Source organism: Saccopteryx leptura, chromosome 1 (genome assembly GCF_036850995.1).
Source record: "Saccopteryx leptura isolate mSacLep1 chromosome 1, mSacLep1_pri_phased_curated, whole genome shotgun sequence".
Lineage (NCBI taxonomy): Eukaryota > Metazoa > Chordata > Mammalia > Chiroptera > Emballonuridae > Saccopteryx > Saccopteryx leptura.
Window position 1 is genome coordinate 382,925,515 of NC_089503.1, and position 27,713 is coordinate 382,953,227.

General features: G+C 54.6%; 1 protein-coding gene across 2 annotated transcripts; it reads right to left on the reverse strand.

The window, feature by feature from the left end:
• Window positions 1–308: 308 nt before the first annotated feature.
• Window positions 309–27,713, reverse strand: FGD2 (FYVE, RhoGEF and PH domain containing 2). 2 transcript variants are annotated; one of them, XM_066361435.1, is made up of 17 exons: window positions 27,678–27,713; window positions 27,012–27,148; window positions 23,675–23,906; window positions 21,705–21,785; window positions 20,889–21,037; window positions 19,074–19,230; window positions 18,776–18,914; window positions 18,164–18,222; window positions 17,807–17,953; window positions 17,018–17,110; window positions 7,374–7,453; window positions 7,263–7,293; window positions 6,689–6,781; window positions 6,016–6,147; window positions 2,602–2,748; window positions 1,228–1,374; window positions 309–877 (listed from the first exon to the last, which is right to left on the reverse strand). In XM_066361435.1, the coding sequence occupies exons 2-17, from the start codon at window positions 27,077–27,079 to the stop codon at window positions 662–664; spliced, it is 1,971 nt and encodes a 656-aa protein (XP_066217532.1). In that variant the 5' UTR covers window positions 27,080–27,148; window positions 27,678–27,713; the 3' UTR covers window positions 309–661. The 2 variants fall into 2 exon arrangements, with proteins under 2 accessions (XP_066217532.1, XP_066217533.1); XM_066361436.1 differs by lacking the exon at window positions 27,678–27,713 and having other exon boundaries at window positions 21,705–21,782; window positions 27,012–27,234.

Sequence of the window (27,713 nt, forward strand, 5' to 3'; positions counted from 1 at the left end):
TCTGGAGAATGGGGATTCTGGCTCCGGAGAGTGGAATGGGATAATCCTCGTCACGCCCCGCGCACAGCGCCTGGCCTCCTAGGTGCTTGTTATTACTGTCATCATTACCGTGACCAGCATGGCTGGCCCGTGACAGGTGTTCCACCAGCACTTGTCGCGCTCTCTCTCCTTCATCCGGTAACCCGGGCTGCGGATTAGACTCACGTGGTTGCTCCCGAACCATATCCACACCTCCCCCAGCCCAGACCAGTCAAATCAGAAATCTTTGGTTGATGGCTACAGGCATCGATATTTTTAAAGGTTTAGTTTATTTTTTTTATATTTTTCATCGGTATATTTGAAAGATCACAGTTGATACTGTTGCAGCCCAGGGTGAGAACCACACTGGTGACCCACAGTCCTGGGTGACCTGGGACACCCCCGGTTTTACCACTGAGAGTCTCGCCTCCCAGGAACCCGCTCAGCCCTGGGCAAACCAGAATACTCGGTCACCACCCTCTGTTCCCAAAGGACCAGCCCTGTGTTTTCTGAATCCTGAGTCAGGACACACAGTCTGGGCACAGATGACTGAAAATCGATTGTGTAAAGCTCAGTGGGGTGGTGGGTCACAGGGGTCACCAGGGCAGGAGCCAGGCGCTGAGGGGGAGTGGCCGGCCGTGGCTCAGTCAGATAGGTCCCCGTCTCTGGGTTCCCCGGGGCTCCGGCCGCTGGCCGCCAGCTCCACAGCTCTCACCCAGCGGCCCCTCAGCTCCTCGGTTTCGGCCTTGAAGGTGTAGAGCTGGCCTGACTGTTGCAGCTGGAAGACCCGGGGGTCCCCCTGGGGCCCCGTGGTCACCTGGTAGCCCAGCAGGGGGATGGAGGTGTGAGCCCGCATGTCCTGGAAGGGAGGAGACAGCCATGGGCTGCTGTCCTGCTACCGAGGCCTCGCCCCCTCAGACAGCCACCTGTAGGTGACAGCCCACACCCACGTCCACTGCTCCCCACATGCCCAGGGGGCAGGATGGCTGGAAGGAGGGCATGAGGGGAGAGAACTGGCTGCCCCTTAAAGACAAAGCAATTGTGCCCTGGAGTCTGGGCCCAGCTTTAAAAGGCACTCATCCTGTGGCTCCAGAGAACTGTGTCCTCACTGGGCCTCAGTTTCCGCATCTGAGATATGGGGCCAACACTACCCATCCCCCCACATGCTGAGAGAAAGCCAGGGCCTGGGGGGACAGCTGGGGGCATTACCTGAGGGGCAGCGTAGACATAGAGCACAAGGGGGTCGTCCCGGGGGATCACGCACCAGCCTCGGCTGCTGCTCTTGCCCCACTTGTCTCCGCTGAGCTGCAGGAAGCCGCACACGAGGCTCTGCTCGGACCCCACTGCGGACCCTTTCTAAACCGGAGGGGACACGAACAGGCATTGGTCTGGGCGCTTGACAACCACTAGTTCTAATCCTCGTCACAAGCTAGCCTGCAAGGAGGGGTTATTTGTCCCTGAGGCTCAGAGAGGTCCCATCACAGGCCTGTGGTCACACAGCTGGCCAGTGGCAGGGTGGCAGTCACACCCTGGCCAGCCTGAACTTGGGGCAGGTGCTGAGAGCACTTATCACCTGGAGGTTCTGCCAGGGAACACAACGGGGGGCCTGAGAAGGGGCTGCCCGTCCTCTCCCTGCGGAAGCAGGCTGTGTTGCCTAATGGTCAGTGGGGGTGTGAGCAGAGGCTGGACCTAGGATAACGGGGAGGATTGGAAAGCAGGTAGATGCCCGTGAGAAGGCACCAACTCGAAAGCTGGGAGCCGTGTTCAGCAGGAATAGGTTGGGGTCTCCTTCCCCTGCCCAGGGGCAGTGGGATGTCCAGCGGCCTTATTTAATGAAGGCGGGGCAGAGGGCAGTGGGAACCAGCGTCTGGGCTGGGCTACACTGTATTTGTAGCATGGAGCTGAGCACAGCTAGTGTCCCATAGGTGCTGACCGGCAGCAAGAGAGGAGTCTGGGAAGTGCTTGTGGGTGTGGGGGTGGGCGGCTCAGCCAGGCCCCCAGGGCCGCAGAGAGGACGTCTGTGGCCAGGTCAGAGAGCTTGCTTCTAACTCCCTGGGTGACCCTGGGCAGGTCGCTTCTCTAGGCCTGGGTCTCTACGGGACAGGTCACCAAAGTCCCTTCCAGTTAGAATGGAGTCTCCAGTTGGCCTCCTTCCAGCAGTGGGGCCCTGAGCTGGAGTCTCAGTTTTCCCATCTGTCAAATGGGAGCAGTCACACCAGCTCTCTTGCCTTCCTGGGACTGTTGGGCAGAGGACATGGACGGCAACTGTCCAGAGAGGCTGTGCGATCATTGGAAGGGGACACAGAGGCGAGATGCAAGAGCCTGGACGACAGCCTGGAGCCAAAGGTGGCTTTCCTTTGGTGACAGGCCAAGCTCTGCTGGAGGGAGGGGCTGAGGGGGTGTCTGTGAGCGGAGAGAGGAGGCAGCGTGAGGCCCCGGCTGGAGGGAGGGGCTGAGGGGGTGTCTGTGAGCGGAGAGAGGAGGCAGCGTGAGGCCCCGGCTGGCTTTTCCTCAGCACCTAGGACAGGGCCGGCACCTGGTGGGCGCCCTACCCACGGGCGCAGGGAGGAACGGGGCCCTCACCTCCAGGATGCCCCGTCTCTTGTCCTCCTTGTCCTCCCGCAGGACGTTTCCGGTGAGGAATGTGTAGCAGTTGAGGCAGACCCGGTTGGGCCTGTTGTCGTCGTATTTGAGTTCAGCCCGGTAGTCGGAGCACCGGGCGCACACCACCTGAGGGGGGAGGGGACAGGAGAGGGTTGGAGGACCCTGTTGGCCCCCTGGCTGGGGGCCAGGGGGTGTGAGAGCAACCAGGGACAGGAGGAAGGACAAGCAGGATGCAGGAGAGGGGGGCAGACAGAGAAGGGATCGCCCTGTGCTGGCGGAGAGCCCGCAGCCTGGAGGCCGGGGCGCAGGAGGCGAGCTCACGCCCTGCGCTTCCCCAGCTGGGGGCTGCCACCTGGCCCCCTCCACAGGTGCCCGGACGTCTCCCCCTCCGGAGTCCCCCTGAGTGAAGGCAGCTGTTAACCCCAGGGGCCTTGCCCTGCGCACATCCCTCGTATCTGATTCACGTCTCCAAACGCTCTATCTCCCCTGACTCTCCAGCAGCCTACCAGCTGCTCAGGGCTGGGGCCTTTATCCTCGCCTCACAGTGAGCGCAGGGCGGACCAGAGGGGGCAGCCACTTGCCATGGGCCGCACAGCTCACTGGCGGCAGCTGGCCCTCCACAGGGCCCCTTGCTCAAGCCAGCGACCTTTGGGCTCCAGCCAGTGACCATAGGGTCATGTTAATGATCCCAGTGACCCTGCACTCAAGCTGGTGAGCCGGCACTCAAGCTGGTGACCCCGCACTCAAGCTGGTGACCCCGCACTCAAGCTGGCAACCTCTGGGCTTCGAATCCGGGTCTTCTGTGTCCCAGGCCAATGCTCCACCCACTGCACACTGCCTGGTCAGGCGGGCTGGCCGATTTTGCCAGGAAGACCTGCCATGGGTACTCTGTGGAGTGGGGCCACCCCTAGCTCACCGCGGAGAGGCCCCGAGGAGGCCCCCATGGACTGGGCTGGGGAGACCGGGCGGAAGAGGCAAGACAGGACTCGGAAAGAAACACGTGCTGCAGGACGTGGCTTCCAGGAAGACCAGCGGGTCACTGTGCGTCCAGGACGTGGGCTTGGGAATGTGGGCAGCGGACAGAGACAAGGGGAGAGGGCCGCTCATCAGTGAGCTCCTCCGTGTGTCCAGCACAGCAGGTGGCCGGGAAGGGCCCCCAGGAGAAGGCTTGGGCCTGCCCCACCCTCGCCAGGATTCCCGTCTGGCAGGCGGGAGACAGAAACTGGGCACCAAACCACCGAAAGGATGACTCACAGAAGACAAAGGTGTGCACGAGCAGGAGAAACCCCAAAATCGGGCCAAGGACGCCTCACCTCAGAGGCTTCAACTGCTTTGGGAGGATTTTTATAAAATTGTGATTCAACTTTTTAATATTATTAGTGTGTATTTCTTTTCTCCTCTACCAACTTTTTATTTTGAAAGATCTCGAAGCTGCAGATAAGTTGAAAGAATAATATAATGATACCCACCACCACCCAATTGTCCAATTGTTAACATTTTGCCATATTTTCTTTACCTCGCTCTCTCTATGTACTGTGTTTTATTTTTCTGAACCATTGGAGTATATACTATAGTCACCATGACACCTCATCCTTGAACACAGAGCTGGTATCTCCTAGGAACAAGAACACTCCCCTGCCAATACCGATGTCATGATCACACTCGGGAAGTTTAACATTGACACAATATTACTGTTTGCATACGGCTCACAATCAAGTTTCTCCGTATGGGCTCTACAGCGACCTCTGTGGCTGGTTTTGTTTTCTGAACCAGGACCCAGTCAAGGATCACACATTTCATTTAGTCTTCAGAATATTTTGTTTCCTCCATGTACTTACTTTCCAGGTTGTTATACTATTTTTTTTTGTGGTTTTGTGGGTATTTCTTAACTATGTTAAATATATTTTAGGAACTACTTACTAAGTCGCAGGTATGAATGGACTCAACTCTTATTCACAGATGTCAATCACCAGAAACAGTAGTAGCTAATCCCCAGATCCAAGATGTAACTTGTCACTTAAATCTCAACATAGGTGTGTCCCCAGCCTTAGACTTTTACTTTGTGTTCAGATTGTGTTTTAACACAGTTTGGGGACACCTCCCTGACTCAACCTGCCCAGCTGGTCTCCTGTCCCCCAGAGTTCACTGAAAGACTGAGGTCCTAAAGGGCTTCTCTGTTTGCAGAGTAAACGGAGCCGGTTGCGTGTCAGCAGAGGACAGCTCAAGTGTATGCAGCAGGGGCTTCAAAAGCCGAGCAAACTCTGCCTGCAGGGCACAGGTCCCTTCCTCAGCCAGCTGGTGACTGGCTCCTCTGAGCAGCCCTGCCTGAGCTCTTGAGGAGAGGGAGGGAGAGGAGGAGGAGGAGGAGGAGGAGGAGGAGGAGGAGGAGGAGAGGGAAGGGTCCACCTTCTTTGGTCCAGTCCTCGCTACCACCCTGGAGGTAGGTATTATAATCCCCATTGTACAGGTGAGGAAACTGAGTCCGGAACCCGGCAGGCAGAGTTGGCAACAGAACTGAGCAGAGGCTGGAGTGCCGAGGACTTGTGAAAAAGACAAGAGGACACTTAGCCGAGATCAGTCATGAAGCAAGGGCAAGGGGTGGGTGTGACAAGGGGCATGGGGCTGACGAGGTGGCGGCGGAAGGCCAGAGAGGAGCTGAGGGACACGCATGCCCCTCACCCTGAAACTGGAGACCATTTTCCCAGTGCTGGGTCTCAGAAAATGCTGGTAAGGAAGCAGGTGAGGCCCTGGCTGGTTGGCTCAGTGGTAGAGCATCGGCCCAGCATGTGGAAGTCCCAGGTTCGATTCCCAGCCAGGGCACACAGGAGAAGCGCCCATCTGCTTCTCCACCCCTCCCCCTCTCCTTCCTCTCTGTCTCTCTCTTCCCCTCCTGCAGCCAAGGCTCCATTGGAGCAAAGTTGGCCCGGGCACTGAGGATGGCCTCACATCCTCCACCTCAGGCACTAGTATGGCTCCAGCCATAAGGGAGCAATGCCCCAGATGGGTAGAGCATCGCCCCCTAGTGGGCATGCAGGGTGGATCCCGGTCGGGTGCATGCAGGAGTCTGTCTGACTGCCTCCCCACTTCTAACTTTGGAAAAAATACACACACACACAAAAAAGCAGGTGAATTAATAGGGTCACTTTGGGGAGTGTCCTGAGCAAGCCGTTGAGCTCTTGCGCCTTGCTTCCCCATCTGTAGAATGGGGAGACTGTGGGGCTTGCCTCACAGGTGGGCACCATGAGGTCCAGACGAGGCAGCTCACTCGCCTGGCACAGAGCTCACGCCACCGCCTCTGGGCAGCACTGGTCAGAGCGGGCCGAGCTGGTGGGGAGGGGGCACTGGCCCAGGTGCTGGGCGCCTGCTGACATGGGTGCAGACGGGGGTACTCACGTAGCCGCAGGCCCGGCAGTGGTGGCGGCGGCGCATCAGGGCGTTGAAGGGCTCCTGGCAACGCATGCACATGGTCACCATCTTGTCCCGGATCCACTGCGGCGCCCGCAGGCCCAGCTCCTCACACTGCAGCTGTTGGCAGCGGGGCGGGCACTTCATGACCCTCCTTTGCCCACCCCGTGAGCCCCCGTGGGGGTATTCTGTGTGGGGTGCCTCCCAGTGGAGCTGATTAGACTGGTGCAGGCCCTGGGGTAGGTCTGTTACTATCATTCCTGTTCTGCAGGTGAGAAAATTGAGGCCCAGAGAAGTCAAGTGACTCAGCAGAGACCCAGCGACTCAGAGTTCGGAGCTCAGATTTGAACTCCAGTCACAGGCCGGGGTCTCCCTGACCTGACCCCCTCCACCTTCCCCAGGTCCTGTCTTTCTCGGGCCCTTTCAGACCCACACCTGCAGCGCCTGGCCCGGGGCTGTGCGGACCTGGAGGCTTTCCTGGGGCTAACTGCGTAGAGAGATCCCCACGGGAATTATGTGCTAATGGGGGGCCTCTGGCACTGAGTTTCTGAGTGGGGCAATGTTGGGGTGCGCGGACTTCCCGGTCCCTTCAAATCACTCCTGGGGTGACCCTCCCTGCGCCGTGCGCTGGCCCAGAGAGGAACACAAAGTCCTGCTTTACCTCCTGCCCCTGGGCGTCTCCCTCGGGGCCCTGGGCAGCAGCCTTGAAGGTTTCATTCCGCTTCTCGATTTGGTCAATGGCGGCTTGGCAGGTCTGGGGCGGGGGGGGGGGGCAGAGGGAGGAGGTTAAGGGGTGGCAGGGGAACCTTGTTCATCTTTCTCTCCATCCATACACTCGGCAAACACTTCGGAAAGCCTGCTGGGTGGGGGCGGGCCAGGCCCTGGGTTCGAAGCAGACATTGGAAGACTTAAGGGAGAGAAACCACTGCCCCCAGATTACAGATGTGAAAACTGAGGCTCAGAGATGTTAAGTGACTTGTTCCAGGCCACTCAGCTAGACAGTGAGAGGCAGTAAGATTTGAACTCAGGTCTGACTCCAAACTTTGCCACAGAGCAACTCCTGAGAAAGGGCAGGGAGCCGCTGGGCGCGCACACACACACACACACACACGCACACACACACACGCACACGCACTGCCCACCCCCACCCCCACCACACACACACGTGCACTACCCCCCCCCCCCCAGCCTGAGTGGTGGGCTGAGAATCCCAGGGCCCGGGGCCAGCCTGATACCTGCATCCAGGAGATCATTTCCTCCTGGGACCTGCGCGGACAGGGAACAGAGGTGTTGAGGAGAGAGACGCACCCCGCTTTCTGCCTCCCGGTCCCCAGCCCGCCACCTACCGGGCCTGCAGCTCCAGGGTACGCTGCTTCCCAGACACCAGGAAGGAGTGCGGGAACTCCGCGTCAGCCAGCTCCCGCACCTGCTGGGATACAGGAGGGAGGCCATGCAGACTCGTCCCCCCGCCCTGCAGGCGCTGCGGGTGGGAGGCCATGGGCTGTGCCCAAGGGACAATTCAAACCCCAGGGACAGGGAGGGATGAGGCGCTTGCTCACGACCTCCCGGATCCCAGGGAGCCACGCAGCCGCCCTGGGCCTCCCTCTGCGCAAGCGGCACTCATGGCTCCTGGAATTCCAGCAGCAGCCATGTTGGCCCCAATGTGAGGTAAGGTGACAGTTCCTGACAAACGATTAACCGGAAATGAAAACCGGGTCCCACATCGGGCTTGGGGACACAGCTTTTGCAAGAGCAAATCTAAGGCCTAGAAGAAGCGGACCCTCTATGCCACACGGTGAATGAAGGAATCGATTGCCCAATTCATGGATCCCACAGATCCACCCTCAGACAGATCCATGAACTGGGCGATCAGTTCCTCCTTGCCTTTCACTGTCCCCTTGCCCGGAGTGCCACAGGGTCCCAAGGCCGTTATGAAAGCTGCCAGCCAGAGAGAGCTTACTGAGCAACAGCCACCGAGTTCAGGGATCTCTGTATGTGCTCTCGTTCGATCCGCACAACCACTGCCCCACCAACCAACCCCAACACTTAGCAGCCATTCTGTGACCCCCCCCCCCAGGGTGGTGTCTCCCTCCAGCCACGGGCCTCCTGCATGGCTGAACCCGCTCAGGTCTCCGGGTCGTCGACCAGTTTACAAGAAATATGTAAGGCCGTGAACATGTTAAATGGCACCACAGGAGTGCAGTCAGCAAAATCTAGACTATGAGAAACTCTAACAGGGAAATAGCCGGATGTTTTTCTATAAATAAACAAGAAAAAATAGGGGGGAGTGGGAAGTGTAATGAATTAAAAGGGAGGTAAGAAACATGTCACAGATAATTCAAACACATCAGCTGTGAGAAGATATTTTTTCTTTTCTTTTTTTTTTAAGTGAGAAGAGGGGAGAAAGTAAGACAGACTTCTGCATATGCCTGACTGGGATCCGACTGACAACCCCATCTGGGGCCAATGCTCGGACCAGCTGAGCTATTCAGAGGCCCTGGGGTCATGTCTATGGTCCCACGCTCAAGCCAGCAACCCCGTGCTCAAGCCGGCAACCTTGGGATTTCAACCTGGGTCCTCTGTATCCCAGTCCAACATTCTATCCACTGCGCCACCACCTGGTCAGGCCCGAAGGATCTTAATGGTACTGAATAATTGTTATCTGTTTGTCAGATGGGATGATTGCACTGGTGTCATCTCTTAGGGCAAAGAAGAAAAAAAAAAAGAGTTGTCATTTCTGTCAGAGACACGGTGACATATTTACAGGTGAAATGATTATGTGACCGGGATTTGCCCTTAAATAATCCAGTGAAACAAGAGGGAAGATGGTGAGGGGACAAGACTGGCTTTGAGCCGGCAGTTGTTTAAGCCGGGTGATAAGTATGTGAGGCTTCTGTTTTCTCAGTTTAAAAAGTTCCTAAAAAAAAAAAGTTAAAGAAAATTATCATAGCAAATTTGGGAGGCAGATATTATCACCCTCATTTAGGAGATGAGGACATGGAGACTCAGAGAGAACAAGAGAACTGCCTGAGGTCACACAGCATCTAAATGGCAGACTGAGGATTCAAACTCAGGTTGTTGGCCCCCAAAGGTAAAATGGAAGAACATCTATTTCCACCCAGAGCCCTGTAAGCACAGCCTTCTCCCAGGTCGTGGGGAGAGTCACACTGGGAAGCTAAGACACAGACTTAGAGCCCAAGAGCCCTGGCGCGGGGGCACTTTGTCGCCATTGAATTCATCTGACACGTGAGCCCCTCTGTTGGCCCCCCGCCACATGTGATCTGCCCCGTGTGACGACTGTCAGGGTGGCTCGCAGCATCCCAGAGAGCGTGGACTCCGGGAACGCCCTGCTCCACGCTGGGCCTAGTGGACGCTCCGGGTCCACGGAGAGAGCGTGGACTCCGGGAACGCCCTGCTCCACGCTGGGCCTAGTGGACGCTCCGGGTCCACGGAGAGAGCGTGGACTCCGGGAACGCCCGGCTCCACGCTGGGCCTAGTGGACGCTCCGGGTCCACGGAGAGAGCGTGGACTCCGGGAACGCCCGGCTCCACGCTGGGCCTAGTGGACGCTCCGGGTCCACGGAGAGAGCGTGGACTCCGGGAACGCCCGGCTCCACGCTGGGCCTAGTGGACGCTCCGGGTCCACGGAGAGAGCGTGGACTCCGGGAACGCCCGGCTCCACGCTGGGCCTAGTGGACGCTCCGGGTCCACGGAGAGAGCGTGGACTCCGGGAACGCCCTGCTCCACGCTGGGCCTAGTGGACACTCTGTGTCCACGGAGCCGGTCTGCCCCCTCCGTTACGGCCTGATGTGATCCAGACTCAGTCTCGGCAGCGGGGAGGCTCACTGCGTTTATCAGCTCACGAGTCTGGGAAGCCGTTCCTGCAGGTGTGTGTAAGGGACGAAGGCCGGATCTGGGGAAAGTGGGACAAACCAGTGGTCCAAAGGCCAGTTAGGAAAGTGACACCCTAAACAGTGGAGGCCTGGCTTGCACCTGGGGAGGGAGAGGAGGTTTCTACCTGGCGGACAATATCAGGAAATCTGGCAAGACTGCATGACTGATTGGGTGAGGGAGAGCGGGGCGGGGAAAGAGGGAGAAATCTAAGGTTTGGAGTCCAGAGGCAGGAAGAAATATGATGCTCCTAACAAACAGCATCGGGGCAGCTCCTGACCTGGGGTCCAGGGCCCCTACCTCTGCAGGCAGGCAGGATGAAGGTTTCTACAACAGAAGACAGTTTCCCGAGTGTCCAGTCTCAACCACTCCCAGGTCTGGGCTAGTTCAGGCCCCTGCTAGCCCACCCAGTGCCTTTATGCCAATTAGCAAAAGAGACCCCTCGCTCAAAACACCTTAACTGACATCTGTTGGCCAACGGGCACAATAGTCAGGTTTGGAACAAGACACTTGACTGCCCTCTGCTGGACACTGGGCACAATAGTCAGGTTTGGAACAAGACACTTGACTGCCCTCTGCTGGACACTGAGAATGGTAACCATACCATCTGTGCTGCTGCTGCCGGTGAGGTGTGCTCATCTTAGATGAGGTGTGCTCGTGAGGTGCACACCTGCACGGTGGGACGTGGAGACCCTGGGTGTGTGTCTCACACCCCATGCTTCCTCCCAGGCCGGCCCGGTACAGGATAGCACGGCATTAGGACCAAGTTGGACGTTGGGTGGAAGGATCAGCTGCTGAGAACGAAGCCTCCCTGACACACCGGAAAGAGGAGGCCTGGGGGTCATAGGCCAATGGGAAGTATCATAGTGGTCAAAGGCTGGACCTGCCTACAAACCTCAGACTCAGAAAATGGTTTCCATGCAGACCTGGGTGGGAGAACCGCTCTGCACCGGCCAGGTCTGTGCCATCCAGCAGAGGGCGCTGTGTGGCCACGAGTGCACAGTACATACACTGCGGGGAACATGCTCTTTGGGACCGGCAGATGCTGGAACCGGCACACACCCTGGGCCTATGAACCCTAAGTGTCTGACATTCTCAGCCTCATTTCCGTGTATTTTTTCTGATGACTCTTTTTCAGTCTATTCCTTGGCGTGTCTATTTGTCCATCTCTGCCTCCTCTTTTCTCTGCGTGGGTTTCTGCCAGTCCTAGGACAGGGCTGCTGTCTCCATTTGTCCACATAACTCCTCATCAACCTGCCTTTCTCAGTCTCACTCACCAAGGCTCCCAGACATACAAGTCTGCACATGCACCAACATTATCCGAATCCCCAAACCGGATAAAGACACTACAAAGAAAGAAAATTAGAGGCCAATATTCCTGACATACATTAGGTACAAAAAATCCTCAACGAAATATTAGCAATCCAAATTCATCAATTCAGTAAAAGGATAATGCACCATGATACACTGGGATTTATTCTGTGGAGGCAAGGTTGGTGCAATACCCACAAATCAATTAATGCAATACACCACATAATCAAAATGAAGGATAAAAGTCATGTGATCATAGCAATAGATACAGAGAAAGCATTTGACAATATCCAGCACCCATTCATGGTAAAATCTCTCAGCAAAGTAGAAATAAAGGGAGCATACCTCAGAAAAGAAAGGCTGTATGACCAACCCATAATTTGCATCATTCTCATCAGGGGAAAAGTAAAAGCATTTCCCTTAAGATCAGGAACAAAACAGGGATGATCACTCTTCCCACACTCACTCAACACAGTCTTGGAACTCCTAGCCACAGTCAGACACGAAAAAGAAATAAAAGGCATTCAAATTGGAAAGGAAGAAGTAAAACTGTCATTATTTGCAGATGACATGGTATTGTATATAGAGAATCCTAAAGATTCAACCAAAAAAACTACTAGAACTGATAAAATGAATTTGGTAAAGGAAGAGGATACAAAATAAATATTCAGATATCAGTTGCATTTTAATACACTGATAATGAACTATCAGATAGGGAAAGTAACAAAACAATCTCATTTACAGTTGCATCAAAAAAACCCAAAAACCAAACAAACAAACCTAGGAATAAATTTAACCAAGGAGGTAAAAGACCTGTACTCAGAAAATTATAAGACACTGAAGAAAGAAATTGAAGATACAAATAAGTGGAAGCATATCATGCTCATGGATAGGAATTATTAACATCATTAATATGTCCATCCTAGCCTTGGCCAGATAGCTGGGTTACTAAGAATGTCATCCCGAGTTGCAAAGGTTGCTGGTTCAATCCCCAGTCAGGGCACATACAGGAACAGATTGATGTTTCTGTCTCTCTCTCCCTGCCTCTCTTTCTAAAATCAATAAATTTAAAAAAAAGTCCATACTACCCAAATGTATAAATTCAATGTTATTCCTATCAAAATAACAAAGGCATATTTCACAGGACTAGAAAAAAGAATCCAAAACTGCATATTGCACCACCAGAGACACCAAATAGCCATAACAATCCCGAGAAAGAAGAACAAAGTTGGAGGTATCATGTTGCCTGATATCAAACTATATTCCAAGGCCGTAGAAATCACGGAAGCATGGTACTGGCATAAAAACAGACATAAATTAATAACAGACTAGAGAGCCCAGAAATCACCCCACACCTGTATGGTCAATTAATATTTGACAAAGGAGGCAAAAACATACAGTGGGGTAAAAAGAGTCTATTCAATAAATGATGTTGGGAATATTGAATAGATACATACAAAAAAATAAAACTAGACCACCTTCTCACACCATATACAAGAATTAGCTCAAAATGGATTAAAGACAAATGTAACACTTGAAACCATAAAACTTCTAAAAGAAAACATAGGCAGTAAGATCTCTGACATCTCTCTTAGCAATATTTTTTCTGATATATTTCCTCAGTCAAGGAAACAAAAGAAAAAATAAACAAATGAAATGACATCAAACTAAAAAGTTTTTGCACAACAAAGGAAATTATCACCAAAACGAAAAGAAGATATTTGACAACAATACACCTGATAAGGAGTTTATATCCAAAATTTATAAAGAACCCAGACAACTCAACACCAAACAAACAAACAATCCAAAGAAAAAATGGGCAGAGGACCTGAACAGACACTTCTCCAAAGAGGACATACAGATGGCCAGTAGACATATGAAAAGATGTTCAACATCACTCATCATCAGAGAAATGCAAATTAAAACCACAATGAGATATCACCTCACACTGTCAGAATGACTACCATCAATAAATGAACAATAAGTCTTGACAAGGGTGTGGAGAAAAGGGAACACTGGTGCGCTGTTAGTGAAAATGCAGATTGGTGCAGCCACTAATCAAAACAGTATGAAGGCCTGACCGGTGGTGGCGCAGAGGATAGAGCATCGACCTGGAATGCTAAGGTGCCTGGTTCGAAACCCCGAGATTGCCAGCTGGAGTGTGAAATCATTGACATGACCCCATGGTCATTGAATTGAGCCCAAAGGTCACTGGCTTGAAGCCCAAAGTCACTGGCTTGAGCAAGGCGTCACTGGCTCAGCTTGAGACCCTAATCAAGGCACATGTAAGAAGCAATCAATGAACTAAAGTGAGGCAACTATGAGTTGATGCTTCTCACTTTCTCCTTCCTCTCTCTCTCAAAAATCAATTTTAAAAAATTCTAAAAAAGCGAATTCTGAAATAAAGAAAACAGTATGGAGGGGCCTCAAAAAATTAAAAATGAAACTGCCTATGACCCAGTGATTCCATTTCTGGGAACATATCTGAAGAAATTCAAAGCAGGAATTCTGAAGAATACCTGCTCCCCTATGTTCATTGCAGTGTTATATGTACACTAGCCAAAATTTGGTAACAGCCCAAGTACCCATCAATAAATGAGTGGATAAAAAAGTTGTGGTACATAGACAATGGAATATTACTTATCCACAGAAGAGAATGAAATCTTATCGTTTGTGACAGCATGGATGAACCCAGAGGGTATAATACTAAGTGAAATATGTCAGTCAGAAAAAGACAAATATCATAGGATTTTGCTTATATGTGGGAATCTAATGAACAAAATAAGTGAACAAACAGAATTGAAATAGACCCATAGATACAGAGAACAGCCTAACGGTTGCCAGGGGGGAGGGGTTTGGGGGATTTAATGAAAAAGGTGAAGGGATTAAGAAGTAGAGACTGGTAGTTACAAAATAGGCACAGAGATGTGGGGGCCAGCACAGGGAATGCAGTCAATAATACTGCAGTAACTATGGGGTCAGGTAGGTTCTGAAAAGTCAGGGAGACACTCTGTAAAGCATGGGATTATCTAATCACTATGCTGTACACCTGAAACCAATACAAACACTAAAATAATATAGAATATAAACTGTAGTTTAAAAAAAGAAGAGGAGGAGGAGGAGGAAGAGGAGGAGAGGAGGAGGAGGAGGAGGAAGAAGAAGGGGAAGAAGCAGCAGCCTGCTCAGGACACACCTGGACTCAGGTGGACGCAGGGAGGAGTGACCAGGCCGGGGCCCCACCGTCTCCCCCACTGAGCCTGCAATCCCTCAGGGTTCTATCCCTCTGGGTTGAAGCCTCACTAGGAGACAGTATAGTACAGTGATTAGGTACAGGGGTTCTGGACTCGGTTATACCTGAATCTTCGATCCTAGTTTGACCCCAAGAAAAGTACTTAAACTTTCTCTCTGGGCCTTAGTTTCCTTTATTTTTATTTAATTTTTTTTAGAGAGAGAGGAAGAGAGAGAACATTGATTTGATGGTCCACATATTCACACACTCATCGGCTGATTCTTGTATGTGCCCTGATCGGGAATGGAGCCCGCAACCTTGGTGTATCAACAGGGGTTGGGAACCTATGGCTCGCGAGCCAGATGTGGCTCTTTTGATGGCTGCATCTGGCTCGCAGACAAATCTTTAATAAAAAAATTAATAACATTAAAATATAAAACAGTCTCATGTATTCCATACAGTCCATTCATTTCCTACCGCTCATGTTCATGGTTGCGGGTGGCTGGAGCCAATCACAGCTGTCCTCTGGGACAACACCAAATTTTTATTGGGTAATGCGTAACATACACGGGTCGTTGTATGGCTCTCATGGAATTACATTTTAAAATATGTGGCATTCATGGCTCTCTCAGCCAAAAAGGTTCCCGACCCCTGGTATATCAGGACAACACTAACCAACTGAGCTCCCCAGCCAGGGCTCCTTATTTATTTATTTATTTTAATGATGATTTTTTTTTTTAGAGCAGTACAGGGAGTTCCCATATATCTATGCCTGCACACATGAACAATCTCCCCCATTATCAATACCCTCCCACTCCCCAGCAGAGTGGAGCATTCATCACAATTGATAAACTTCCACGGACACATCATCATCCAAGGTTCACAGTATATACACTGCTCACACAAATTAGAGGATATTTCAAAATGAAAATGAAGCTATAAAATAGCCCCTAATTTTTGTGAGCAGTATATTAGGGCTCATGCTTAATGTTATCCATTCTGTGGGTTTGGACAAATGTATCACTACCTTTACAGTAGCATACAAAATAGTTTCACTGCCCTAAAAATCCTCCGGGCTCTGCCTCTCCATCCCTCTCTTCCCCCAACACCTGGCAACTCCTGATCTTTTCACGTGGCCATAGTTTTGTCTTTTCCAGAATGTCAGAGTTGGTATCATGCAGTACGTAACCTTTTCAGATTAGCTTCTATCCCTTAGTGATATGCATTTAAGGTTTCTCGGTGGCTTTTTATTGATGGATAACAGCCAATTTCTTTTTATCACTGAATAATATTCCATTGTGTGGATGTATCAGAGTTTATTTCCGTATTTATAAAAATAGCATTAACTACAGGTACACACACCCCCCCAGGCCAACATCTCACAGTTCAGCTCATTTGCAGAGACTGACAAACGAAAACCGTGCAAATGCAGCTGAGCAAAAGGGAGACGCCCCTCGTCGCATACGCGCCTGCGCGCAGCAATTTCCAGACCCAGGAGCGCGTTCGGAAAGCCAAGTGCCAAACAGGGTGTGTGAGAAGCAGTTTCACTGTTATGTGAAACGAAAGGAAGCAATGATGAATACGGTATTAGTCTGGGAATGGAAAGACACCCTCTGGGAGGCCTCCCGGGAAACCAGGGCTGCCTCCTGGAAGGGGACCGAAGGGGTGCGGTGGGGAGGAGACTTTGCATTGTATATGCTTTTTATAGTGTTTGATTTTGGAATGTGTATTATGTATATTTTCAAGGTTATAAAATTATTATTTAAAAAAAAAACCCCAAGGCCTGACCTGTGGTGGCGCAGTGGATAAAGTGTCGACCTAGAAATGCTGAGGTCGCCGGTTCGAAACCCTGGGCTTGCCTGGTCAAGGCACATATGGGAGTTGATGCTTCCAGCTCCTCCCCCCCTTCTCTCTCTCTGTCTCGCCTCTCTCTCTCTCTCTCTCTCTCTCTCTCTGTCTCTCCCTCTCCTCTCTAAAATGAATAAATAAAAAATTTAAAAAAAACAAACCCCAAATGCAGGGGATAGGAAGAGCCCCTGCATCACAGGGCTGTTAGGAGGGTCTGGTGGGCGGATGCGGGGCGTGCTGCGCGGTGGGTGGGCACGGTTATGGATGGCTGTGGCCCCTTCTAGATGGGGAGATGACACGTAGACCCAGCTGAGCTGACAGTGTAGACCCTGCCTACCCAAAGTGTGGCCTTTGGACCTGCAGTCAGCATCGCTTGGAGCTGGCTAGATACCCAGATCTCAGCCCTGACCCTTCGCAGATATACTGAATCGGAACCGCACGTGAACAAGACCCCAGGGAACTCAGGCACGTGTGCCAGTTTTGGAAGCACTGTTGTAGACAGCAGGGAAAGGGAAAGCCAAGTGGGCCAGGCTGGGTGGGCGCCCCCAAGGCCCGTGGGGGCTGAGAAGGGCCCTGGCCAGGAAGGCAGGGGGCCGGGACAGCTCTAACTGTCCATGTTGGCTCAGGCCCTGCCAGGCCTGGGTTCCTGGACTGAGACCTAGGCGAGCCCACTCTAGGGGTGAAGTCTGACAGGGGTTGGGGTGACACTCACCTTCATGCCGGCCACGTCGATGCGGGTCCTGACCTGGAAGTGAGAGCCCACCTGGATGACCCTGGGCACACAGTAGAGCAGCATGTTGTTGAACTGCAGAAGACACAACAGGAGCGTGTGGGCAGTGGCGGGGCAGGAAGACAGTCGCAGTCGGGCGGGCTTCCCGGCGGGGGCCCAGTACCTCTGGTCACACTCTGAGCCAGCTCCCAGGATGTCACAGGTTGTGAGGAAGGGGGTGTCTGACCCCCGATACAACTGGGATGTCACTGCACGGTTGCCCTACCTGTGGGCATGCAGGGACCACCACAGAGCTCAGAAACCCATGATGCCTTTCTCATGGGGGTGGCACGGAGGGAGCTCAGGGGGCAGGGGCTTATGGAGGTGTAGCTCCTTCCCCCAGACCACCAGGCAGGACCAGTTTCCAGATCTCCAGGAGAGCCCTGGCTTCTTCAGTGCAAACCCAGGCAGTTCTTCCTAGTAGCTAGCCTAAATCCCTCCTGCTGTACACTCCTAGAGCACAAATACTACCACAGGCTTTGGAGCCAAATGGACCGGGTTCAAAGGCTGACTGTCGCTTCCGAGGGCCATCTGGAAAACCCCTCAGCTGGAAATCCCTGAGGCCTAGAAGCTGCACATGTCCCAAGTCAGCCAGGTGCCAAAGCAGAGGACAGAGAAGCAGGCCCTTCCCTGTTCCTCAAGCAGTGCCGGGGAGACCCGGGCAAGCACGACCTGGGCCGTGGAGCCCATGACTTCCTCCCCAGGGTGGCGGGCCCCCCACCGCTCTCTTACCAAGAAAAGGTAGCGCTCCATGGGGTCCCTGCGGCGGAAGGAGATCTTGAAGACCGGGCCCTCTCGGAGCAGGGTGTTGGAGGGGTCCACGATGTCGTCTTCAAGGCCCAGGCGCTGGTACACCTCCCAAAGGTCCTGCAGCCGCTCCTGGGGACAGAGGTGTACCCTCAGCCAAGGCTAGGCAGGGCCCACCCCCTGGCAGGTTTGCCTTGTGTGGAAGGGACAGGGAGTGAGGGGGTGGGCAGCAGTGGGGCCGGTGACAGGGACTGGGTGGTGGTAGTGGGGGGCTGAGAGTGGCAGGGCCCCAGGGGACCCCCCCAACCCCTGGCTGTCTCCCCTGAGGGCCGGGCTGCTCACCATCTCCGTGATGGCCGCATTGGAGTGTTGGGCGGCTGAGAAAATCATGTCGAGGGCTTCTGAAGGGGAGTGGGGTAGAGCCAGAGTTATCCCTTGAAAACCCGGGGCTGAGGCTGGAGGGCCTTGAGGCTTGACAAAGCAGCCTCAGGGCCTGCTGGGAGCACTCCGGAAGTCGCCCTGCCCTGCAGCCCAGCACATGGAGTGTCTGGATGGAGGGGGCCATGGCCCACCCAGAGTGTAGGGACTGGAAGCCACGGCGAGCAGGGCTTAGGCATTGGGCTTCTGGGCCTCTCACTGCTCCCCAAACCCAGCCAGACCCAGACGGTGCACTGGACAGGCATGGGCTTTGGCCCCCTGCCACAATCCCAGCTTCAAATCCCAGCTCTGCTCCTTTCTGGCTGTGTGATCTTGAGGAAGTCACTTAACCTCTCTGGGCCTTAGTGTCCTCGTCTGTGAAAAATGGCAAATGGTGTAGATAGTGTTTACCAAGTACCAGCCATCGGTGTTGATGGCCGATGCTCATTGTAACCACTTCAGCGGGGGCTCATTAAATATACAGGAGCTGCTTAGGCCTCCCCAGCCCCCCCCCCAGGTCCCTGGCCATGTCCTCACTCTGGGCATCGGCCCGGTCTGGGGCCTGGTCGGGCAGCTTCTGGACGTATTCCTTGAGCAGCAGCTCGTAGCGGGGGATCCTCTGCACAGGCTCCAGCATGTGGTGCTGCAGGGTCAGGCTGCCCGAGGCCTCGCTGCTCTTGGGGAGGGACGAGAGGGCGTGTGGTGAGAGTGGGGAGGGGGCGAGGCATTCATGGAAGCCCTGAGCCTGGGAGGTGCCCCAAATCACTGGGGACACGGAGCCACTGGACATGGGGGTGGCAGTATAGGCTCTGAACCGCCCCCTTCCCAGCCTCACCTGAATTCGAGTGAGCACCTCCTGGAAGGGGGGAGACTTTTCGGTCCAGGTGGCCAGCAGCTCAGCGGCTCGCTCAAAGTTCTTGACGTACTCGCTGTACATCTTCAGGAAGGGGGCCAGTTTCTGGATCACGTCACCGAGGCGGGGGGTGGCTGTCCTGCATGCAGGAGGGCACCCAGGTATTGCCCGCGGCCTGAGGACCTCCTCTCTTGATTCCAGACCGGGGAGGGTTAGTCCGAGCTCCCCGAACCTCCCCCAATGGCCAGCACCGTGCTGGGCCCGGGGCAGGTGTTCAGTGATCACTGGATACTTGTTTTCGTAACAATAACAAAGGCCACATGCCCAGCCCTGCGTGTCTCCTCCTAATTCTTACAGCCCTGCGTGTCTCCTCCTAATTCTTACAGCCCTGCGTGTCTCCTCCTAATTCTTACAGCCCTGCAGGGGCGATCGTCCTTGGCTCAACTTAGAGATGAGGAAATTGAGACTCAGAGGGGAAAAAAAACGTGTCCAGCATCATCCTGTGGTAGGGTCTGAATGTCATTCTGCCCGGGGACTGTTAGAACAGAGCGGCGAGGGACTGGCCCGCCTGAGTTCGATTCCCAGCTGCGCCCCTTACTCCAGCTGAGTGTTTGTGGACAAGTCAGCTAGCCTCTCTGTACCTTTTTTTTTTTTTTTGTATTTTTCTGAAGCTAGAAACGGGGAGAGACAGACTCCCGCATGCGCCCGAGCGGGATCCACCCGGCACGCCCACCAGGGGGCGATGCTCTGCCCCTCCGGGGTGTCGCTCTGTTGAGACCAGAGCCACTCTAGCGCCTGGGGCAGAGGCCACAGAACCATCCCCAGCGCCCGGGCCATCTTTGCTCCAATGGAGCCTTGGCTGCGGGAGGGGAAGAGAGAGACAGAGAGGAAGGAGGGGGGGCTGGAGAAGCAGATGGGTGCTTCTCCTGTGTGCCCTGGCTGGGAATCGAACCCGGGACTTCTGCACACCAGGCCGATGCTCTACCACTGAGCCAACCGGCCAGGGCTCTCTGTACTTTTATACAATATAAAATCGAAGTGTACTCTATACTTCAATGTTCCCATCTGAAAAAATGAAAATAATGGTATGTGACCTCATAGGGTTGTCTTAAAAAAAAAACACAACACCTTATAAGCAAACAGAAATGAAAACTTTTAAGCAAACATAAAGCAAAAACAATATACTAACAAACTCCTCTAGATTCACCACTGGATTTAACAATTACTAACATTCTTTTTTGCTGAAGAATTTTAAAGGACATCCCAGACATCATGGCATTTCTTTGGCAAAATACATAAAGCAAGTAATTTTACCTCTAAAATATTTGAATGGTCATTTCAGAAAACAAAGAGGGTTTCTTGCACGACCATGATCCCTCCATCACACAGGGGGCTGATTTGAAGATTAAATGAATTAACAGGTGTAAAGCCCAAGGTCAGGGCACATAGGAAACCTCCAGTTAGAATCACCTCCTCAATCACCCAGTCTGGTGAGGACCTGATCCATCCTCTTCCCAGGACGCGCGAGTGTGCGCACACACACAGACACACACACAGAGACACACAGACAGACAGACACACAGACAGATGCGCGCGCGCACACACACAGACAGACACACAGACAGACACACAGGCGCGCGCGTGCGCGCGCACGCGCACGCGGCTCATTCACCCAAGTCCCTTGCTGTGCAGACAGTGAGCCCAGAGCAGGACACTGCGGCCACATGCCCTGGGGGCTGCACCCCTACCTGGCCAGGGCTGCAGTCAGGGGACTTGGGGCTCCCAAGGGGACCTCACCAGTCGTCCAGCCGCCGCTGCAGCTCTGGGAGGAAGAACTGCGAGTGGAACTGGTAGATGGAGGAGATGTTGGAGAAGATGAGCCGGACCACGTCCTCGGGGAAGGCCTTGCTGCGGCGGGCCTCCTCCAGCAGCTCCTGGAAGAACACCTGCAGCCGCCCGCCCGGGGTCACCGCGCCTGCGCCCGGAGGGAGCCACCCACAGCATCCCAGGGCAGACGAGCACAGCCGCGGGGGCAGCTCCCAGCTTCCTGACTGCGTTCCCTAATCTCTCATCCTCGGAACGACCCCGGAAGACATGGCCGGGGAGACTGTATTGTGGCCGCTTTGCAGACGGGCAAATGCTGGCCTACAGATTCAGGGACCTGGCCGAAGGCTGACAGCCGATGAAGGTCAGAAATGGGCCGGGCCGGGGTCTGTCAGGGTCTTAGACTTCGCCAGGCTAAAGATTCCTCTGCTGATGTTCAGTGACCTAACCCTCCAGCCTTGGGGCTCCTTGTGAAGGGGTGACGACGGGGAGGTGTCTGCACTGGGCTGGCTGATGAGGATACTATGCGAGGCCTGGCAGGACCCGCTGGTGTGTGCTCTGCCCGGGTGCAGCGCCCAGCGCCAAGGTGGGAATTGGGACTGGCGCTGATGGGCTAGTCTTGACTTCTGCCCCCACTCCAGCCAAGGGGGTCAGTGGACTCGGGCTTCCTAGAAGCAAACTGAGGGGTCCTGACTGTCAGCTCTGGTGAGGTGGGTCAGCAGGGAGAGCAGGGGTGGGGTGAGGAGACCCTGGCACTGGGGCGCGGGTAGGGGTGCTCTGGGTACTGGCCTGGTCCAGCAGGTGGAGGCGTGCCACGTAGGCCTGCTCCGTCTCCAGCAGCTCCTGGACGACCCTCTTCTCCTCCGGCTCCTGCAGGGTTTGGGGCAGAAGGAGAGGTGTGGCTTTGGTCTCCTCTGATGGGACCTGGGGCATAGTCTCCAAAAAGGCCCCAGTGAAACGCATCTCCGGGCATTCGTGCCCCTCCATGATGTATCGGGGGTGGGTGTGGATGACGCCAGGGTAGCTTTAACTGAGAGAATGCAGGAAAAGTGCGGCTATGCCAGGTCTGGGCCGAAGCCTCAAATGGCCTGGAAACTTCTGCCTGGGCTTCCTTGGGAGCCTTGAACCACCACAGCTGGAGGTCTGTCTGGGTGTCCTGGTGGAGAGACCGCGTGGAGAGGAGACTCCCTGAGACTCCGTGGGGAGAGAGCCGGGGTCTGGCTGTGCTGTGTCCCAGCTGAGCCTAGCCTCTGGCTGTCCCTGGCCAGACCCCAGGGAGGAGAGCTGAGCTTGTTGGGCATTTGGGCCCCAGCCACCAGCTGACTGGGGCCTCATAAGAGGCCCTGTCATGGACTAAGTTGTGCCCTGCCCCCAAATTCATCTGTTGAAGCGCTAACCTCGCCTGTGACTATGTTTAGAGATAGGGCCTTTAGGGAGGTAGTTACGGTTAACTGAAGTCATAAGGGTGGGCCCTTAATCCACTGGTGTTTCTAAAGAAAGAAGGGGAGACCCCAGGACAGCAGTGCACAGAGAAAAGGCCACGTGAGGGCACGGTGAGAAGACACCATCTGCAAGCCAAAGAGAAAGGATTCGCCAGAAACCAGCCCTGCCAACACCTCGATGGTGGACTTCCAGCCTCCAGCACTGTGAGAAAATACATTTCTGTTGTTTAAGTCACCCAGTCTGTGGTAATTTGTTATGGGAGCCCTCGCTGACTAGGACAAACCCCACGTGAGAGCAATAGAAAAAGCATCTAACAGGATCCCAGTCAATTCCCAAAACTGTAAGAAGTAATAAGTTGTATTGGGCCATGGCATTTTGAGGTGGTTTGTTATATGGCAATTAATAACCAGAGCATACGATTATGATCAGCATCTCCATTTTGCAAGTGAGGAAACTGAGGTCCATAGAGGTTAAAGGGACTTGTCCAAGGTCACACAGTCAGTACGCAGGAGAGCCGGGATGTGAACCCTGGCAGTGTGGCTCCAGGTCCAAGTGTTAAACAGCCTAGCCTTTGAATTGCACAGACAAGGAAACTGAAACCCAGAAAAAAAGTGGTGCCCTTCCCAGGATCAACCTGAGGGCAGGAATTAGTATAGGCTTCTATTTCTAGTTGGGACTATTGCCTCCCTCAGGGGTAAACTGAGGCCACATCTGGGAAGGGGTACCTGGTTTACAAGGTGGAGACTGTTCCAAGCTGTGTGGCCTGGGACAAGTTCCTTACACTGTCTGAGTTTGGATTTCCTTGCCTAAAAGACTACTCCATGGGTCCTGGCTGGCGGGCTCGGTGGATAGAGTGTTGGTGCGGCATGCAGATGTCCTGGGTTCGATCCCTGGTCAGGGCACACAGGGGAAGCAACCATGTGCTTCTCCCCCCTCCCCCTCCCCAACACCTCCCTACATACACACACACACAGACAGCGACTTGATTGGTTCCAGTGTTGGCCCAGGTGCTGAAGAGAGCTGGGCTGATTCAAGCATCGAGCCCAGATGGGGGTTGGCGGGTGAATCCTGGTCGGGGTGCAGGCAGATGTCAGTCTCACTATCTCCCCTCCTCTCACATAATAAATTAAAAAAGGAGGGAAATGTGAAATAGGATCAGTAGCAGGATGCACACTACTAGACTCTTAACCAAAAGCCCTTAAAGAGAAGTTGGCTTCAAGCTGGGGAAGTGCTGTCTCTGGATGGGAGATGGTGTGTGTGGAGGGGGTCAGTGGAAGGGGCCCCGGCTCCCCACTGCTACCCCAACCCTCGGGCACCTGTGTCCCTGCTCCAGGGCAGGTCCTGGGCTGGCAAGATTTCCTCCAGGTCCCACTGGACAGCTTGTTCTTCAAGGAGCTCAGGTACCGCCTACTGACGGTCCTGGGCCCAGGCCCCGGGGCCTCCTCCACACTGGGTGCCTCCCACGGTCCTGCGGGTGACGGAGGCCTGCACCCAGGGAGGTGCCGCTCAGCCTCCAGCGGGTGGGCTCTGGGCGCTGCTCCCGGCGTCCTGGGAAGAGAGCAGACCCGAAGGTTTCCTGTCTGTAAAGTGGGGAGAACAGCACCTCCTTGGTGGGCATTTTGGGATAATTAATGCAAACCACGGGGTGCAATGGCCCCCCAAATCCTTGGCCCCTGGAAGCATTTGCTCAGCAAACCATCCACTTCCCTCCCAATACTTTCTTGGAGGGAACTCCAGTTTTCAAAATGAGTCAGCAGGGACTGTGTTTTGTTTTCTGGGGAACTACATACTTCCCTGTTTACAATGTTGCGAGGAACCCCCTCTTCTGCACATAGAGGTTTTTAAGTGCCCCAAACCCCACCGCTGCCAACCACCCTCACCTTTGGACCTCACTCCTGTGTTTAGACTCTACAGCAGGAACGGCCTTAGAACCTTAGTAACTATATCTCGAGGGCAGGTGGGAGCCACAGAACACGGTAAAGAAGGGTGATGTTGGCGGTCTACGCCCTACACTCCTCTAGTGGGGCGCCGGGGGAGAAAGCCAGTCTGGGAGCAGTTCCCCTGGGCTCCCAGAGATGGGCCTTGGAGGGCAGCTTTGTCCCTCTTCCTGCTGGGTCGGCAAGCCAGTTAGAGTCTTTCAATAGCAGAGGCCAGCCTCGCTGACTGTATCCAGCAGCTTGGGCCGTGCCCCATTCCCTATGCGGGAAAAGCTTGCAGCGACAACACAGAAAGGCATCCCGGTGAGGAAAGGCTGGGAAACCGACAACCAGCCAGGTGCACAGTCTCCTTAGGCAACCTGGTGGTCCCCCGCTCCCGGGAGGTCACCATATTGATGCTGAACTTAGTGCGGACACGCGATCGGCATAGCGCACTACAGCCCAGAACTCCTGGGCTCAAGCGATCCTCCTGCCTCAGCCTCCCCAGTAGCTGGGACTACAGGCGTGCGCCACCACGCCCGGCGAGAAAGTTTTTCATTGCGCCCATTTCTCAGCTAAGGAGACTGAGGTAGAGGATAAGTCACTTCCGGCGAGGGGTGGCATTGGTGGGATTCAGATCCGGCTGGCTGGCTGCTAAGAGAGCCTTTGCCTCAAACTGCACCTCCCCATCTGAGTCCCCGGGGAAATAGGCCCGAGATCAATGCGCCCTGTCCCAGTTTACACAGCTGGTTCGTAGCAGGGAAAGGACGGTGAGCCCGTCCCCGGTGGTCCCTCGTGGCTCTCCCACACCTCTCCGGCCCAATGCCCAGTCGCTCAGCCTGCGGGGCTGCTGCTCTTGGCAGCGGCCGGGCCTCCGGCTTTCTGTTCTTCATGTGGCTTCAGCTTCTGCATTTCCCTCCAAGCGCCCCAGGCGAGCTTCTGTTTCCTCTTCACCCCTCAGTTTCAGATCAGCTCCAGCGTTGGAAGACTTCACGAGAAAGCCCAGGCCAAGAGACAGCTGACAGGGGCCCCCTCGCACAATAAGGGGTGACTTCCACCCTCTTGCCAGGGTCTCCTCGGACCGCACTCTGGTCTGAGGGCTGCCTCCTCCTGCCAGGTGTGTTGCTGGGCAGAGCACACAAGCTGAACGAAGTTCTCCACTAAGGGTGTCCGGAGCACCGGGTAAGGCGAAGCCATCTTCTCATCCCCAAGGGGGTGGTGGGCCAGCAAGGCTGCTCCTAGAGCTGTCCTCGGTGCTGAACAAAGCGTGCTTGGCAAAGGACTCTGGGAGAGGCAGGGTGAGGTCACCGGCTCAGGCAGTTAAACTGCCCTCTAGGTCCACACCTATGCCAGTTCCTCCGGGAAGCCCACACGAGGCTTCCTCTGCTCTGAGCGCCCTCAGCACAGGGTCTGGGCCCCTCCCAGGATATTTATTGTCCACGAGCTGGCATCATGCTGACTCTATGGGCCCAGCACCCAGAAATAAAAATCTTCTGGACAGGGGTCATTCATTCTTCAGGCTCCCGCATCTACTACAGTCTCTGCCTGACGCGGAGCCACGCCACCCACAGCCCTCAGGCGGAGGCCCTCTCCCCGCTGCTGCGGTAGCGTGGCGGCTGATGGGTTACTGACAGTTCCTTCCTGCGAACTGCCCTCCACCCGCTGGAAGAGCCCTGCCTCCCCAAAGGTCAAGTCCACATCCAGTGACTAGTCCACTTTGGGTAAAAAAGACCTAGCCCTTGGCCTCAATTGGAACAAGCTGAGGGCCACCCCAGTCCACAGTTCCGTGGGACAGGCTGGGGCCTCGGCTGCAAGTGGCCCTCCCGTGTCTCCCTCTGTCCAGTGCTGCATGCAGTCTCGTCCAGAAAGCTCCTGAGGGTAATCTCTACCTCAGAGTCTATTTCCAGATAATCCACCTTTGAGAGCCCCTAACATGCCTGCGGAGTGGACTAATGTCACACACACACACACACACACACACACACACACGCACCTGCCCCCACGCACTACCAGTCAGGGCCACCCATGACATCCTCACATCTGACCCAGTCTTTCCCCTCCAGGCGGAAGCCTCTGCTTTGCCCTTTGCCCGTGAACTTAAATCACTTAAAGCCTCCCGGTCTCTCTGTGCCTTTATTGTCTCACCTCTGAGAATAGAATAGAATCCCCGCCCCGGCTGTTAGATGACTCAGTGAGCAACAGAACACCCAGAACAGTGCCCCGTGGGCAAACGGACCATACACCCTGGTCTGCCTGACACAGCCTCAGCTTTTCCTGTTGACGGCCCCGACCAAAACGATGTAATGCCATTCACGTTCAGTGTCAAGGATGTCCTGGTTTGTGTGATAAATTATACGGTTATAAGGAGCGAGAGCTTGATACGTGTCGGCTGTCATTTCTGCTGGAGGGACAGTGGCAGAGCTCCGCACACATTCTCACTCACAATTACACACCTCTGGACTCTCCCCAGCATGTCAGCACACACTCTCAACCTCGGTCCCCTGATAACATCCTCCCAGGCTCTGAGGAACCCGTGACCAAACAACGTGGCCACTGCCCGGATGGGAGGAGCTGCCCAGGACGGGGTCCCACAGAGGGCCCCACGTGGCCCTGGTCCTGCTCCTCCACCTGGAGGCAGGGAGGGCCTGTGCTGCCTAGGGGCCAGGGGTGGGCAGCAGAGCTGGAGGGAGGCTGCCAGGTGGCCATGGTGACCCTTCCCGTCCCCATCACCCCATACCTGCTGTTCTCAAACACAGTCACCAGGTTGGACACAGATGTCAGCTTCTCCTTACTCATCCCCTCCATGCTTCAGGCTTCCAGGGTCCCCTGAGCCCGGGAGAGAGGCCGCCAGCCAGCACACTCAGCCACCCGCACCTGGGGTCACAAAGAAGCTAAGGCATCGGGAATCAGCCTCTGCCTCTCTGGAGGACTCGGCAGGCCCACTCCTGGCTCCAGAGTGAAGGAGGAAGTGGTCCCAGAGCCACAGCCCTGAAGGGGGAAGGGTGATGCTCCCCGCAGAGGGCGGAGCTTGCTCCGCCCCTCCCCTCCCTCACAGGGCTGACCTTTCACCCCTATAGACCCCCACTTCCAGAAGCCACAGGGCAGGGGGCATGGGGACCCAGAGGTAGTTTCTGGGGCTGGGCCCTTGGCTGGACTCTTGGCCAGAGCATCTCTGGTCAACTGGACTCTCTCACAAGGTGCAATGGATTCTGTGTGATCCTCTCTCAACTTCTTCTCTGCATCTGACCCTGCTCATGGCTGTAAGGAAACAGCTTTTGCCTGACCAATGGTGGTGCAGCCGATAAAGCTTCAACCTGCAATACTGAGGTCGCCGGTTCAAAACCCTGGGCTTGTCTGGTCAAGGCATATATGTAAGAAACAACTATGAGTTGATGCTTACCACTCCTCCGCCCCTCCTTCTCTCTCTCTCTCCTCTCTC